Source organism: Daktulosphaira vitifoliae, unplaced genomic scaffold (assembly GCF_025091365.1).
Source record: "Daktulosphaira vitifoliae isolate Bord-2020 unplaced genomic scaffold, ASM2509136v1 Scaffold_1, whole genome shotgun sequence".
In the NCBI taxonomy this organism is placed as follows: domain Eukaryota; kingdom Metazoa; phylum Arthropoda; class Insecta; order Hemiptera; family Phylloxeridae; genus Daktulosphaira; species Daktulosphaira vitifoliae.
In genome coordinates this window covers 49,355,376-49,370,792 of record NW_026099572.1, presented here as the reverse complement: position 1 = coordinate 49,370,792, position 15,417 = coordinate 49,355,376, and the positions used below count along the sequence as shown (strand labels likewise).

Genomic DNA, 15,417 nt, shown 5'->3' with positions numbered 1-15,417 from the left:
ATTGAGTTATAAATATCATAATAACAAATCGAACATAAAAACAGTCCAATAGTTATATTAAATAAGCATGGTAAATGAATACCTTTAACAAATTCTAATAACTAGAAGACCTGTTTTATATGTTTCATTGTAGGTCTTTTTAAGTCTTTCAATTTAATTATGTACAAAATAATTAACGTTAATTTCCTTCAAGCATTATTGATATGTATTGAGTGAAAGTATGTGAGCGCTCTAAGAATTTTTTTCTTTTTTTTTTTAATTAATTATTGCTAAAATCTGAATCACGACTACTCGAGATACCAATGTTGATGACCGAGATGAGATGTTCTTTTAATTTATATAAAAATGTTTATGAGAAATAATCACAGATTTGATGAGTCTTAAGATCGTATTATACTACTAACGACTAAAAAAGCATCTTATGACAATATTGTAGAGGTTATAATCAAAGCGTAGGGAATAAAATTGTAGGTATTATTAGATTAGGCACAATTATATGAATATTATTATTATTTTTCTTTTTTCTCTTTTCATCTACAGCAATACAAAGAGTGTTTAGATACTGTATTATACAGTAGCATTGAAAAAGCCTTATATGTAATTATGATTTAAATTAAAATAGGTAATACAATAATAATAATATCGTAATAATATCTCCATTAAGGCTTTGGTAGGTTAAAAAAAATTTTTTTGAAGTGTCGCGCGTTATCTAGACTTGGGCGGGTATCGAAGATCTACCTAGTTGTTGTCAGGTGTTGTTCAACTGCATGTGTGTATACGTGAAATTGACGTTGTCCAATTTCTTTTGGCCAGCATACTCCCTGTGAATAAATGAATACTTGAGTTATAATTAGAGACACACTCGACATATATAATAAATTGTATTATAATAATTGTTAATAGTGTAAAAAAAATTAATAAAATAATGAATAAGATGTATTAAATGTTATTGCGTGTGCATTTGTGTACCTATTTTGCCTACACGTTTCGCCCGTTTTAATTTGAAAATTTAGAAGTATTATCATAATAAAATTTTTTTTATTAATATTGTTTTAATGTTTTACACGAAACGTGTCAAGTGATTGCCATTTGCCCCCTTGTCACAATACTCTGTGCCCGCCACCTTCTCACCTTATTATTATTTTACATATAAATACATCTATTATATTCATAATCAACGTCTCCTCATTTATAGGCCGTTGGCCAGTAATTAAATGACTGCTTTGAATGACCAAAACTTGTTCTATATTAAAAAAAAAAAAAATTAAATTTTAAAATCCTGTATTTTTCATTGGCCATTTTAATCTTAGAAAACAACCATCTTTATAGAATTTATACATGTGTGAAATGTGACGTCAATGTATACACTTAGGTGTTCAAACACAGATATTTTTAACTAAACAAAGCAATTAATAGAAAAATTATGGCCAAATGGCAAAAAACAAAAAACATTCTGATAACAGCTCACTATTAAAAATCTCCTTTTTAAATGATAATTTCATAAATCTTACTTACCACGTTACTATTAATTTTTACATAACTATAATATTTTACTGGAAAAATCGAGATTTTATCTGAAAAAAATTATGTATAATGTATAATTTTATACTCTAAATTTAACCATAAAAAAATGGAGTAAAATTTTTTTTTAAGTATTAATAATAAAATAAAGTAACTGATAAATTTTTAATTGATAAAATTATACATATAGAGATAAAGTTAAAAATATATCTTAAAACAAACAGGTCAAACATCAAAATAAATATTTAAAAAAAAGCAGTCCATAAACTTTATCTCGTCTGACTGAAATAAATAAGCCTAAAAACTAGTGTACAATGGGCTTCCTACTATATTTAGACTACAAAATAAAACATTTCGATTTTTGTTTTTTTTTTTTAATTTCTAAGTATATTTTATAGATAAATTATGTTATTAGAATTGAAGAAATAAAAATGTATGATGAATAATCCTATGAATATATTATACGAATAAACTTGTTCATAAACAGCAATAGATTACTTTGATGTTTAACTGTGTGTGCTCAAATATATGGTTTATGAGTAACTTAAAAACAATATCGTGAGTGAAGTAGTACACGTTTATAGTAAATGTTAAAAATAAAATATGCAACACTCAAATTCGCCTAAAAGCTTAAAAAGACGACCAGAGATCACGTCCAAATGTAATTTCGTACGCGACTGATGTCATTTAATTTTTGTTTTTGACGTCACACAAATACACCTATATACACAAACGCACAACACACACACACACATACAACAAAATCTTATGACAGTGTTTTTCTTCTATTTGTTTTTGTGCCGAAAAAATTTGTCTGGTTGATTTTTACCACTACTGACCTGGCGAAAATGTCTTTAAGCTCGTGGTCGGACACAAACTGTCCAAGGTTGGCGACGAACAGCGTAGAACAGGGTGGCTGGGGCTGCTGCTGGTTTGGCGGCGAGGGCAGTGCGGGGGAGGGCAGGAACGGCAGGCCGTGTGGGCCCAGTGTCAACGTCGGCTGAAAACGAGCCAATCCTAATATGATTTAATTACGAATAGTACCTTCACCTCAAGCTACTTTAACATCTCTATAGTTATTTATATTCAAATAGATTAAGTGATTTCTACAATAAATTAACAGAAATGTGTATACAGTTTAAAGAAATGCAATAATATTATACTAGGCTAAAAACTATGTACGACGAAAGTCGACGAAGATTTTTTTAAAGCTATACTATATTACAGTAACATACAACGTTATTAGGAGCGAATAATTTTATATTAAATCGCCTCTGCACTTTCGGGTCGGTTTTAGAAAATGCCAATAATTTAAATCAACTCTGTCGATCAAGTCTCATGTAGTATTCGTTGATATTATTATTATTCATTATACCATACTAGAATCATAATGGCATATGCATAAGATCGACAGCGAAATAAACCAAAATATTTATCTCGATCTCATTAAAAAATCATTAGTTGTAATGATTTTGACAACTAATCACTAACACTCTAATACCGATCCACCGAAAGACATTTTCGCCAAAGTGCAGTGCGTCCATGACCGGCAGACATGCGTATGTAGAAAATTATTCATTGGCAATTAAACTAAAAAATCTCGAGAAAAATAAGTGGAAATCTTTACCAACATATAAACTTTTAACTGAACAGTAATTAAATGCATGCAATGTCAAAACTATGTTTTCAATTATAATATGCCCGTGAATTTTATTAATTTTTAAAGATACTTTGTATAAGTTGTTAATGACTAAAACGCAAAAAAATAATGACATTTTGACACACAGTGTTTTAAAATCAAACAGTCTCAAATAGATCATCGAGTCCAATTAATATATTGAAATAAAATTAAACATTAATATATTTTACTGTTTTGTTTTTCAATAAAAAACATGAAAATCAAACGATCATATACTTTTAATTTGCCTTTTATTCAGTGAAGTTTTTTTATCAGTTTCAATTTATAATAATATCGTATTACTTTATGAAAATAATACAAAAAACTGTTTGGCTTAAGCCTTATGAAATTTATTTTGATATCTCGTAAAATTTTCGCAAGACAGTTGAAAAGATCTTAAATTGCCAAAATATCAATAGGGTAAATTTCGTACTGAAGATTTGACCGTTGGTAAAAAATGTAATTTTATATACGGCAATATTCGACAGTTGAATATAACGTTGGATAAGTTACATTATATAATACAATAACAACAATCCAAAAGGAATACATACATAGCGATTTCTAAAAAGTTGCTTTGCGAGACAAATTTATTCGTGTAATATAAAAAAATTATTGTGTTAATATAAATTAGAACGTGTACTCCTAACCGAAATCTAATGCTAAGTTTATACGGTACTTTTATTTTTTTTATTGCAGAAATGGTATGTTTTTTTGCCAGTGTGTGTTAATGTGATCGGAAGATTAATAAGCCAAAGAAGCAAAGAAAATTGTACAGTTAAAAAGATATATATTGCAAGTTAAATTTAATCGAAAGCCAAAGCAAAAGAATAATTAAGTAACTCGGATGTTTTGTTGTTAGGCCATTGATATCAAACAAAATAAATGAAGCAGTATTTGAAGTTTTGAGTCTTAAATGAGTAGTCTTAAATGCGCTACATAAGACAAACATTGTACCTGTTGAGGGTGTGGATGTAATGCCGGATGGACTAGTGCGGCATGTTGCAAAGCCGTAGCTGTGGCAGCAGTGGGCATGTCAGCATATGCCAATGGATGATGCCAAAGCTCTGCCGGAGCTCCTGTGAAAAACGGAGCACCTAGATCTGTAAAACAGATAAAACAACAATTAGTTATAGCAATTAAACTGATAATTAGCGGTATGAACGATAAGCACGAGGGAATATTATGACATCATTAAAAGTGCATATGACACATGAAGAATGAAAGTTAACTATTTCTGTACAATATGTATTTATTATTTTTCAATGATGACGTCAAAAATAATTAAATTTTGTTAATATAAGAGCCAAATGCAAGAGTGAAGTCTAGAATTAAATCCGTGCAGATTACGTTAGTTTAACATGTTTGAGGATATTTAGCATGTAGCCATTTATCTTGGACCAGAAGTAATGGTACGTTGGATTCGATGTACGCTACTGGTGAGACAGATGAATAAAGGAATGCTGTGTTTAAGGAATAAATAAATTAACTGGTAGGTAAGTACTTGGATTGATTAACGGTTTCTGTGCTAACGGTATACCGCAAATTGTACAGGGTTACTTACGTCCGGTGAGCGGGTGCATCAGGCCTTGGTGCGTGTTGGGCGTGACGTTTGCGTTGGCGGGCTGTTTCGGCTTGCTAACCTTCGTGTTGCTTTTAGCGAACTCTAGCCGTATGGTTTGCGGCATGTCGGGATCGAACCGGACGCCCTGCTGCCGAAACCAAACATACAAAAATACAGTGCTACCATCCCGTGGTCGTAGTCAGGAGATGTTTTCATTGGCAATCACATTAAATTTTATGTCGTAAAAATAGCTTATGAAAATTATACTTTGAAATTAATTTATCAAAAAAAAGGGCTACTCTTGAATGATAACATCTCGCTCTGACTCCGTGTTACTAATTATATATTTTAGTAAATTTAACATTATCATTATATAGACGATTATAATATTATGTAAACTGTGTGGTGTTTTCGATAAACTTTCAGTTATTATTGAAATACATTATATAAAGCACATTCGAGTAAATCCATTTTTTCGATAAAATATTAGATAAAAAAATGAAACTTGTATCGGAAAATTTAACTAGTTTTACTTGATTCTAGAATAATAATGTTATACACGTGAGTTGTACATAATATACACCAGTTTTATAGATATATTTTAACCCAATATTTGACCTTACCTACATAAAACGGCACTTAAATTTGATGGCTTAAACTGTGATATTGTATGCCAAACACGGAAATATTTTGGCAATAGCCGACACTAAAATCGACCCGCCTTTTATTTGGTATAATGATCCGTACAAATCGAAACAGAAAGATGAATTGTTTCAATGGTGACACGTTTATAAATAATAATTGAATTAAAATTAGATTTGAGATTTATCAACAAATATTTCAACTTTCTGTTAACATAGATGTAACAATGATATTCTAGGGAAACCCACACAGCTCACAAATGATTTTAAACGTCTATGGTTAGTTATTTTTATTACAATTCCGGGTTATAAACTCTTTGGTGCGCGTGGTATACACAAAATGCCAAGGAGATGATTACTAGAATAAAAGAAAGGGTTGCTAAATTAGCGTGACGTAAAACACACTTGGTGATAACAATAATTTGATAGTATCAGCTACTCTAAACAGTGATCATATATAGTTTGATATTTAAGATATAATAACAAAATTGATTAAAAAAAATTAAAATAAATAAATATCTATTTAAATTTTTTTTAAAACTGTGTTTAAAAACATTTATATACAAAAATTATAACAATTATTATTGGCATTAAGAGCATTTTAATTAGTATTTTTTTAAAGCCCACAGAGTTCATAACGCAGAAAACTTTAATACTTATTTATATTTTATACATATTGTATACTGTTATAACTTAAGCTGGTATAAACGCACCTGAAGATCTTGTTTAGCAGCTTCAGCGCCAGCTCGTGTTTGGAAAGTGACAAATCCAACAGGCTAAAAAAAGCAAACAAATATTGTAATTCAAAAAAAAATATGTATATTGAACTATTTTTTTCAAAATATAATAATAATTTTATTCGTACCGAAGCGGTTTTTCCATTTTTGCTTGTCACTTTCAGTAGAGATCCTTCGTAACCCTAAATAAATAAGAAATGACTTTAATCTATATTGTTTATAGTAAAAAGTTTTATATTATGGAACATTTATTTAAAGAAAATCTTAAATGTATTATATTAAAATAAAATGAAATAAATACAGTCAAGTAGATACTTTTTGATAAATAAGATCGGAAGTAAAAATAATTTAACACGTAAAAACTTTATATTTACTATTATTAGACTGAAGCACTTACTTTTATACTCATGTATAAAGAGTAATTGTTTAACTCTGATTCGTGTAATATCTTTAAAAATATAACACATAGTATAATTTTTTATTTTCAGGAGTTGATACAATAAGGCACAGTTAAGGGGGCAGGACTATATTATTTCTAAAAATTATAGAACGGACTATGAATAACTATAAATTTCTAAAAAGAAATAATAATATATTTAATATTTTTATGAATATTGCGTGAGTCATAGTATTTTAATCGGCAGTGGTTTTTTATCTCTTAAAATTTAATTTTTAAAACATAATACTTGTATAGTTTAAACGTTTATATTAATTAATAAATTAACATAAATAAATAATAATTAGAATAGTATTACCATACTAATCACTAAACTTTATTTATAAAAAAAAATTACATTATTGTTATTATACCTAATTTTATAATTTGATATAGTTATCTATTCAAAAAAATTAATGATATAATTGATTATTGTAATAAATTATGATCATTTCATGATACCATATAGTAATTGAAAACTTTTAATAGTAATATTATTTGGTTTTTTGTTTATGGAACTACACTATATACACTACTACTGTACACCCATTTCAATTTTCCAAAAATGTATTTTCAGTAAAAATAACATATATTGTATGCTATTTCTAAATATACATGTCATATAAACTTAGTATTTACATTCCGAACAAAAATATATCTGAGTAAACACTAGAGCACTCGATGATTTCCCATTGCAACAGTACAAAACAAATTCAGTTGAAAACGCTGTACACACACACACATATATATATATATGACAACGAATAAAATGGAAATAATATATAAAATAATAGATTACTGAAGGGTTAATATCATAAAAAATCATAGCTAGCCGTAACGTAGATATTAAACTAGGTCAACACACCGATAACATTACTGGTCTACGCCCGTCTTGATTACTCATCATATTTAGTTTAATCGGATAATAAAACTTAAAAATTAACTTGAAATAATCAATATTATAACAAAAATTGTCCTACGAATTAGATAAAAAAAAAATTCGTTAAAGGTCGAACATAATATTTTACTTGTTAATATCTGTCTTTATATAAAACATTTTCAGAATCTTAAAAATGTACTTTCGATCTAATATGAATCACATCTTTATTTCATAATAAAACGAATACAATCTAATTGAGTATTGAACAAGATTATAACTAGATTAAAGTAGAAAAACCTACGATCATTTAAGTAGTGATTTAACTGGATAAAAATAATGTACTAAAGAAGCTTACAAGGAATTTCGCAATCTTTTTCTTGTGTCGAATCACTCATCTCATTATTGTAAAGTGTACTATACTTAAAACTTTAAGTGAAAACGGAAAAAAACTGTGTAAAAGAAAAATCAATGCGAAGGATTAAAAAAAAAATTGTTCTATCTACGAAGTTATAAGTGGATCAATTTAAAACTTTAACACATAGAAGTTACGAGAATCTGTGTCAAATTATTCGTTTTCTACGATAATTTTATTCAAACTATTTTACATATTGAAACTATATATTATTTTTACTTCTAGCAAATGATGGTTAAAAAAAATCGAATTATAACGTGCATAATACATTTTTTAAGTACTTATGAGTTTTTCATATTACCATTTTTATTTTTATATAGATTAAAGAAAAATTAAAAAAAAAAATGTTTGTAAAATTCGGGATACGTCGAATACTTAAATAGTTAAATAGTTATAGCTGGTAAAATAAATAGATTTATTTATTCATGGTTTCTATTGGTTTTTGAATACCTTGGAGGTTCTTATTTTGTATTCATTAATATTTTATTGAATATATTAACATATAACCTATAGGATGACCAGTCCATGTTAAATTATTAATACAACTCTCTAACTATATCTTGAACAGAAGAAACTGAACTATTCTCAAATCGAAAAATGATAACGACGTTCTACATTCTTTTAAACTCTACCACTGATAACATTAATATTCCTAGCTCATCAAGATAAACGTAAAAGACAATTTACTCACCTCATATGCTCGAAACAACAAGTATAATTCTCTTGGCTTAGCATCCATTGGCAAGCCACTAACGAATAGTGTTCTGACCTGAAATATAAACAAAATATCGATTACACTCATTGCGTAGATTCATTAATAATGAATATTGGTTAATTATTAACAAACGGAAGAATTTTTTCATTTTATGTTAATGCTTGTTCAGTACTGTTAAAAAATTTAACATGTAATGTAAAAATGTGGGAGAACCGCCCTTGCGTGCTAGCAATGTCTACGTGCGTGACAATCATCATTTCCCGTGTGCCCTACCGTGTTTTCCATTAAGTTAAATACAATTCGGGGTTTCCCTTCACCTGTTCAGCAAAGTACACTCGTATTGTATTTAATAAAAATATCTACCCCACATAAATGTATACGCAAATACATAATTTAACATAGCAACTGTGTATAAATGTAATAAACTATAATGTTCCTATTTATTGTAAATGTTAAATACAACGATTAAAGCTAGACTAACTAAAATAAAAATTTTATAAACAAAGTTATGCTATTTTTATGAAAGTATTAAAATATTTGACGTAAAAACTAATTTTTGATAAAAACACATAGACATAATACTATACGATGTCAGTAGGACGTGGTGATTTATATAAATGACGGAAGCTTTTTCATATTGCCGTTTGGGTAACAAAAGAACACATGAGCAATGAACTCATTGTTTTCTAAAGGTCATAGTTATGTCGACGCAAGGCTTCGTGACTTTTTGATCTACGTACAAAGGTCTGGGGCGACACGGAAGAAGAACCTCTTGACGGCAGCAAAAACCAAGAGAAAAGACATGGTAAAAGAATAATAAAAATACACAAATAGGTACTACCCTTCACATTTTTATGATATGCATGTATAAACAGATAAAAAGAATGACTCTCAAGAGCGCAGGAGTTTTGTTAAGAGGCACTGGAAAGTGAAAAATAATAAAGTAGAGACATCAGGGACGTTTAATACAACAAGGGAGAACAGGGTTACTTGACTTGAACTGTCTCAAAAATATACGTCATAGCTAATCTTACAATATAATGTTATGGACAAGAAAATGTAAAAGTTCTTATACTCTTTTTTTAACTTATCAAAATTTTTGAAGTAAATTAACACCAGAAAAACTATTAATGGAAAAATTTTTCAAAATCTAAATTCTCAGATTAATTAATTATTTACATATATATATATATATCTGAATTTTTAATAAAATATATGTGTTTCATTATTGAGTTATGCAATAATTTCATGATTTAAAATTATAACTTCCTTATAATTCCATGAGTTCATATTTTCTTCGAATATAGCCAATATTAATTAGGTAAATAAAAAAGTTTTTTTTAATTTTTTTAGTATTTAGATGGAATACTTTAAATAATACTTTTATCTTAAGTTTTACAACAGTTATATTTTTATAACAGAACAAATATGAAATTTATTCCTTTTATTACATTCCTATTAAATTATCATTAAAAATAAAAAAAATACTTATTTACAAACATATATTATGTAAGTGATAAAAAATACCCAATACATTCATTGTAAATTATAAAAGAAAATTTTATTAGAGAATAATTTAATTTATGTATAAAGCATTCAAAGTTTGGTAAACAATAAGAAATATATCAATTAAAAAGGTAAAACACTTATATTTAAAGTTTTAATTTTCAAATTTTAGAATGAGAATCGAATTAGCCTATTTGTTGAAGTTGATACAAACTCTAAGCGAACAGGTGATTTCAATAAACAATATAATAGAGGAACAAGTAATTTTGTATCCATGGAAACATTGTTATCAACATAACTAACGTTACCTCGAAAGCTGCCTAGTCGACAACACTCATTATAAATAGTAATAAAATTTGTCTCATTGCGTTTTCCTTCAATAAAAGAATAAAATTATGAACTTAGGTTTTCCTCAGAACACTTAAATGCGGCAAGACAGAAGATTTACTGAAAAATAACTATGTATTATTCTTCAGGACTAAAATTTTGATAATAATATAACTGTTATACGTTATTTTTTTTACCAAGAAAACTAGTTAAAAAAAATGTTATTTTTAATTTTTTTCCACTATTTAAAGATGTTTTTGTAAAAATAATATCAATTTTTTATATGAAAAATATGTGTAACTACAATGAATGACATTAACTTCTTAATGTTCAATTTTATTTTTATGGAATAATAAAAACATACTGTACGAACGTTCCATTTATATTAATAAACTTTTAAAGGTTATAATAAATAAATATATTTGTTATTTTGAGGAATTCACTTTTATATTTTTCGATTCATAACAGCTAAATTTTTTACCTATAGTTTCAGCAGATTTTTAGAATTTGTACTTGTTTGTTCGATATTTTAAAACAGTCATAGAAAAAAATATGAAATTTCCTGTGTTCATTGTCGATATTTATCAAAAATTACACCACATAAGAAATGTAACTAATGAGGTAACCTTGTTTAAAAAAATGCTTAATTAGTTGGTTAATTTATTTATAATTTACACCATCTAGATATATTGTTATTCATTTAATTAGTAATTTTCATTAAAATCATTTGTTTCCAACATATTTCATTTTTATTAAATTACATAAATACAAACAATAATTTAAAAACCTCTCAATTTTTTGAAAATTTAACTCAAACAATTTTAGTTGTTCGTAGTTCGCGATGTGAAAGTTTTCTAAATCCAATATATTATTTCAGCTATTTCCTTATGCTATTGATTTACGAAACAATAATAATAATTTTCAGTGTTTATAGCAACTTGCTCATGATAATAGTATTATAGCCAGACTATTAATAATAAAAAAGTTTCCAAAGAATCCATTATTTAAAACGATGGTAGAATAATTTCAAACGCTATTTATCATATTTTAATATGAAACATAATAAGACAAGACACGTCATCGTAAAATATTCAAGCAATGATATATACATGAAACATTTTGCTATTGTAGTAACGGTGTTCTACAGTACTCGTCTATTCTGTTAGGGAGTTGCCATCTATCAAGTCAGTAAGTTTTACAATATAATGAATAATATTGATAAAAAAAAATATGACAAAATTGTCGTTCGTGTTCACGCTGACGTTTGTTGTAGATATCAACTTTTCGTAATACAACTAGTATCGAACGACAAAGGTAGTAGTGAAGTATATATATATCCTTAGATATGGTAACGGTCACAAAATCATTAGTCACGTCTTTTGAATGGGTAGGAAAGGACTGAAACAGGAGTGAGACGGGTGCGATGGTGCCTGTGTCGAGCTAACACGACAGAAAAACGTGCTTCTCAGCAATTTGTCATGGACTTCAATTGTAAAGATTGTACTATGATGCGTACGACAACTACTGTCGATGTGAAATTATATTAGCCATGTAAACAAAACGACCGTGAATTATTACTACTGTTTTTGTTAATACTGCGAAACAAGCATTCAGTGGGCGCATTCACGGATTATTTTGTCGATACCAGCGGGTGGTATGTTTTTTATGTTATTACATAATGTGCGATTGTAAAAACGCGTGTCACCATTAAGATATGTGAATGGGCCATAACATAAAGGATATGCCCGTCATTGGTGTGATAAGACTTCTTCAATGAGGAGGGCGAAAGTTTTAGAAAGTAGAAATTGCAGGTAGGCCAGCGGCAGGGACTACGCGGGTTCAGTGGACCCGCAATCCAACGACTAGGTGCGGGGGTGGCCGTGACCCGGGGGTTGGATCAATAGCGAGGCCGCATGCCTTGTTTATGGTGTATGTCAGTAGTGTACGCTTGTATGTATGTATAGCATTTCACGTAAACTGACAGTGGGTACTATTACCTTCAGCGTTCTCATTTCAAAGTCTGTACATTTTAAAAGTGCACTATTATTATTTAAACGGGACAATAAATAGTTGAAGTCCTGAACTATCCGCAATTTACGAACTAAGATAGAGATAACATTGCAGGTTTTCATGAGCTTTGGTTTACAATGTCAATATTCACTTCAACGCAATCAATCTCAGTACACAAAGCATATTAAATTCTTCAATTATATTAAATAATAAATATTGTTCAATAGACTATGTTCGTCAACAATCAACTTCTCTTTATTTTTGAAGTCTTTAAAAATCAAATGAAATATAAACAAACATCAAAACGTTGTATTGAAATAAATGGTCTCACGTAAATTAAAAACAAGTTATACTCAAATTGTTTTGGTAAATAATTTGTTCAGCTAGACAATAGTTCTATATAACATGGCTTCTTAGGTTGATAAAAATAAGACTTTTGAGGCTTTTTAATTATTGTTATTATTATTATTATTTACCCATTGCTGTAGTGAAACAACACGAGTCTTGAGCGAATTTCGACAAAATTATAATAAATAAAGAGCCGCTCATTAGCATTACTATTAGAAAATCAAGTGCATATTATACATGTTAAAAGTATAATTTATTAAACATTTATTCGCTTCTAAAATTATTGATTGTTCAATACTTAGTCGCCTGGCAACCGTAAGTCATAACAAATTCTATTTTATAAAATATAAATAAATTATAATTTTATAAAACTCGAAATTAAAAAATAACTACTTCTACTTGACACTACTCAAATGTTAAGAGGGTTTATGTCAGCTAGAGACGGACAATGACAGCACTTTATTTTAACAGCCTTCCATGTTATAATAATAATATTAAGTTTTTATCGCTATTATTACAACAACCTACGTAGGTGCTACAAGAATATTGATAATATAATTTTCTCATCTCATCTTGGTAAATTGTGGATTCCGTTTAGGGCGGTGTCGGCGGCATCAGGCGAATGCAATCGATAATATTATAACGTTATTAAAACTTATATACATTGTAGTTATAAACCGTCCTTAATAGTTATCTTATAACTAATATAACGTTATATCAAATATAAACAAAGTTACTATTATATGCTGAATAATAATTTATTTTTCATACAGTGTGCTAATGAGAAGGAAAACATTTTATAGTTATTTTCCTAACTGTCACTACTAATTTGACAGGCGCAATATATAACATTATTATCGACTATTAGTTTATAGATAGACTATGGCACTCGAAATATCAAAAACTTTTAAAATCATCTACCTTCATATATATATATATATGAAACACTATAATAAATTTTTGTGAGATACTCATATCTAGAACAGTACTGTAAAAAAGGATAAAAAATTTATCTAAAAAGCAGTCGATCAAAACAAAACAAAAAGTTTGCTTTTACCCTCACATTATACATAATATTTGAACTCACTGTTATCCCTAAAAAAAACATTAATCGATTGGAATGTTTTATTCTTTAAATTATTAACTCTACAGCAAAAGTCAAAAGATAAACCCATAACGGTTTATAGAATATCAATGAAGTTCATTAAAAACAAAAAAAAATTAGTAAAAGTTAAACGTGTTTTAAACGTTTTGCGATGAAAATTTTCTCAGCGCATTTTGTCTTTCTAAACCTTTGCTCGTACTACACAAAACTTATTCCATTTGAGTCAATTATTCAACGTTAACCCAGATTAAATTCACTATTTTTATTATTACGAACGGGTTTTTATTACTTTTACTTATCTAAAATTTATACACGGCAAGCATAGAGTGGGAGACACATGCGTACATAAGGTGCCGGTGGAAAGGAAAGAGATGCAAAAGGCAGGCAGCAGGTATCGCACGGGCAGAAAAAGGGCGTGGTACGTACAAGGGAAATTGGTTTTTATGGAAAGGGTGAGCAGGTTGTTTAGGAGTTATGCCGTCATCATGTCGTATATTAACCTAATGATTTCTATAGCGTTTCTTTTGAAACGCGGAAACGAGCTTTTTGGCGCCATCAAAATTGGCTTGCCGTCGTCTTACTGCGACCCGGTTCATTATTATGATCATGTAGTTTCAAATAGGTAAACGAAACACATACCGCACCGTTATATTAATGGTAAATATCATTATTATTATCATCGTTATCAAAGTGAACAAGCTCAAAAGCTCAAAGATCGTAATCGTTCGAAGATTTTGATCTGACGCAGTTGAGTAAACACACGTCGACCAAAGAAACACGAGATGAATCAAAATGTCCAAGTTTTCCTTTTGGTTCTATATGTTTTTTAATATTTATAACCGTAATAAATATTTTTAATGGTTTTCTTTGCCCACAAAACTACTGTTTAAAATATGATGTTGTTACAGACAAGAAAAATGTATTTTTATAAAGAATCTCATTAAGCTTTATAAAAATTAGTTTGTTCGCCTCTTGAAGAAACGTTGGTGGAATTGCAATCGTTTTTTACCGCACGTCATTTCATTTTAGTGTGAACCTTAAAATATATATGATTCCTCTTCCTACGTTTATTATACACTCACCAACGTTTAATTAGGTGGTATGTTTCGGTAACGTGTGCTGCGATGTTCTGTTTATTAATTTATTTATACATCATTGTATACATTTTCGTTAACTTTAACAACAATTTACCGTCATTTATATTAAAGAAAGCTCAAGGAGTTAATTTTTGTTTGCGTCCCTAAGTAGAGTATTAAAGTGGTTAATAATAATTGTCCTATAAATAATGATTTTATCGTTGGTGAGCAAATCTGAATAATTATAAACATTTTCGTGAGGCACGTTACTAGCATATTTCTCTTTATTATTCATAAATAATAATACACGACATAGAGTGCAATTTTCTGAAGCCACGCCATTTTCTAACATTTATAAGTACACAATGCTCTGAATGTTGATAGTGGTGCATCTTAAAACGTATTGAACACAATTTTAAAATAGTTTTTTTAATACTTAAAATGACTTATAAAAATTGTTA

The 15,417-nt window shown here is 28.5% G+C and overlaps 2 protein-coding genes across 12 annotated transcripts in view; both read right to left on the bottom strand.

Annotated features, from left to right (window-relative positions):
* LOC126896731 (uncharacterized) overlaps positions 1–15,417 on the bottom strand; it is a 395,864-nt gene that overhangs the window by 185,801 nt on the left and 194,646 nt on the right. The gene's annotated exons all lie outside the window — the stretch shown is intronic.
* The window catches only part of LOC126896729 (protein couch potato), a 34,459-nt gene continuing 19,250 nt past the window's right edge, over positions 209–15,417 (bottom strand). The window contains exons 2-9 of one of the 10 annotated variants that reach the window (XR_007701908.1): positions 8,561–8,638; positions 6,270–6,323; positions 6,118–6,180; positions 4,764–4,911; positions 4,157–4,302; positions 2,361–2,521; positions 1,132–1,243; positions 209–821 (exon numbers count right to left, since the gene is read on the bottom strand). Coding sequence is in view for 7 of the 10 variants with exons in the window: in XM_050669761.1 (XP_050525718.1) it covers positions 749–821; positions 2,361–2,521; positions 4,157–4,302; positions 4,764–4,911; positions 6,118–6,180; positions 6,270–6,323; positions 8,561–8,638 (723 nt within the window). In the remaining 3 variants the exon portion in view is untranslated. Of the gene's footprint in view, positions 822–1,131; positions 1,244–1,515; positions 1,575–2,360; positions 2,539–4,156; positions 4,303–4,763; positions 4,912–6,117; positions 6,181–6,269; positions 6,324–8,560; positions 8,639–15,417 lie in introns of those variants that run through there. The other 9 variants (XM_050669763.1, XR_007701909.1, XR_007701910.1 and 6 more) reach the window with 9 other exon arrangements.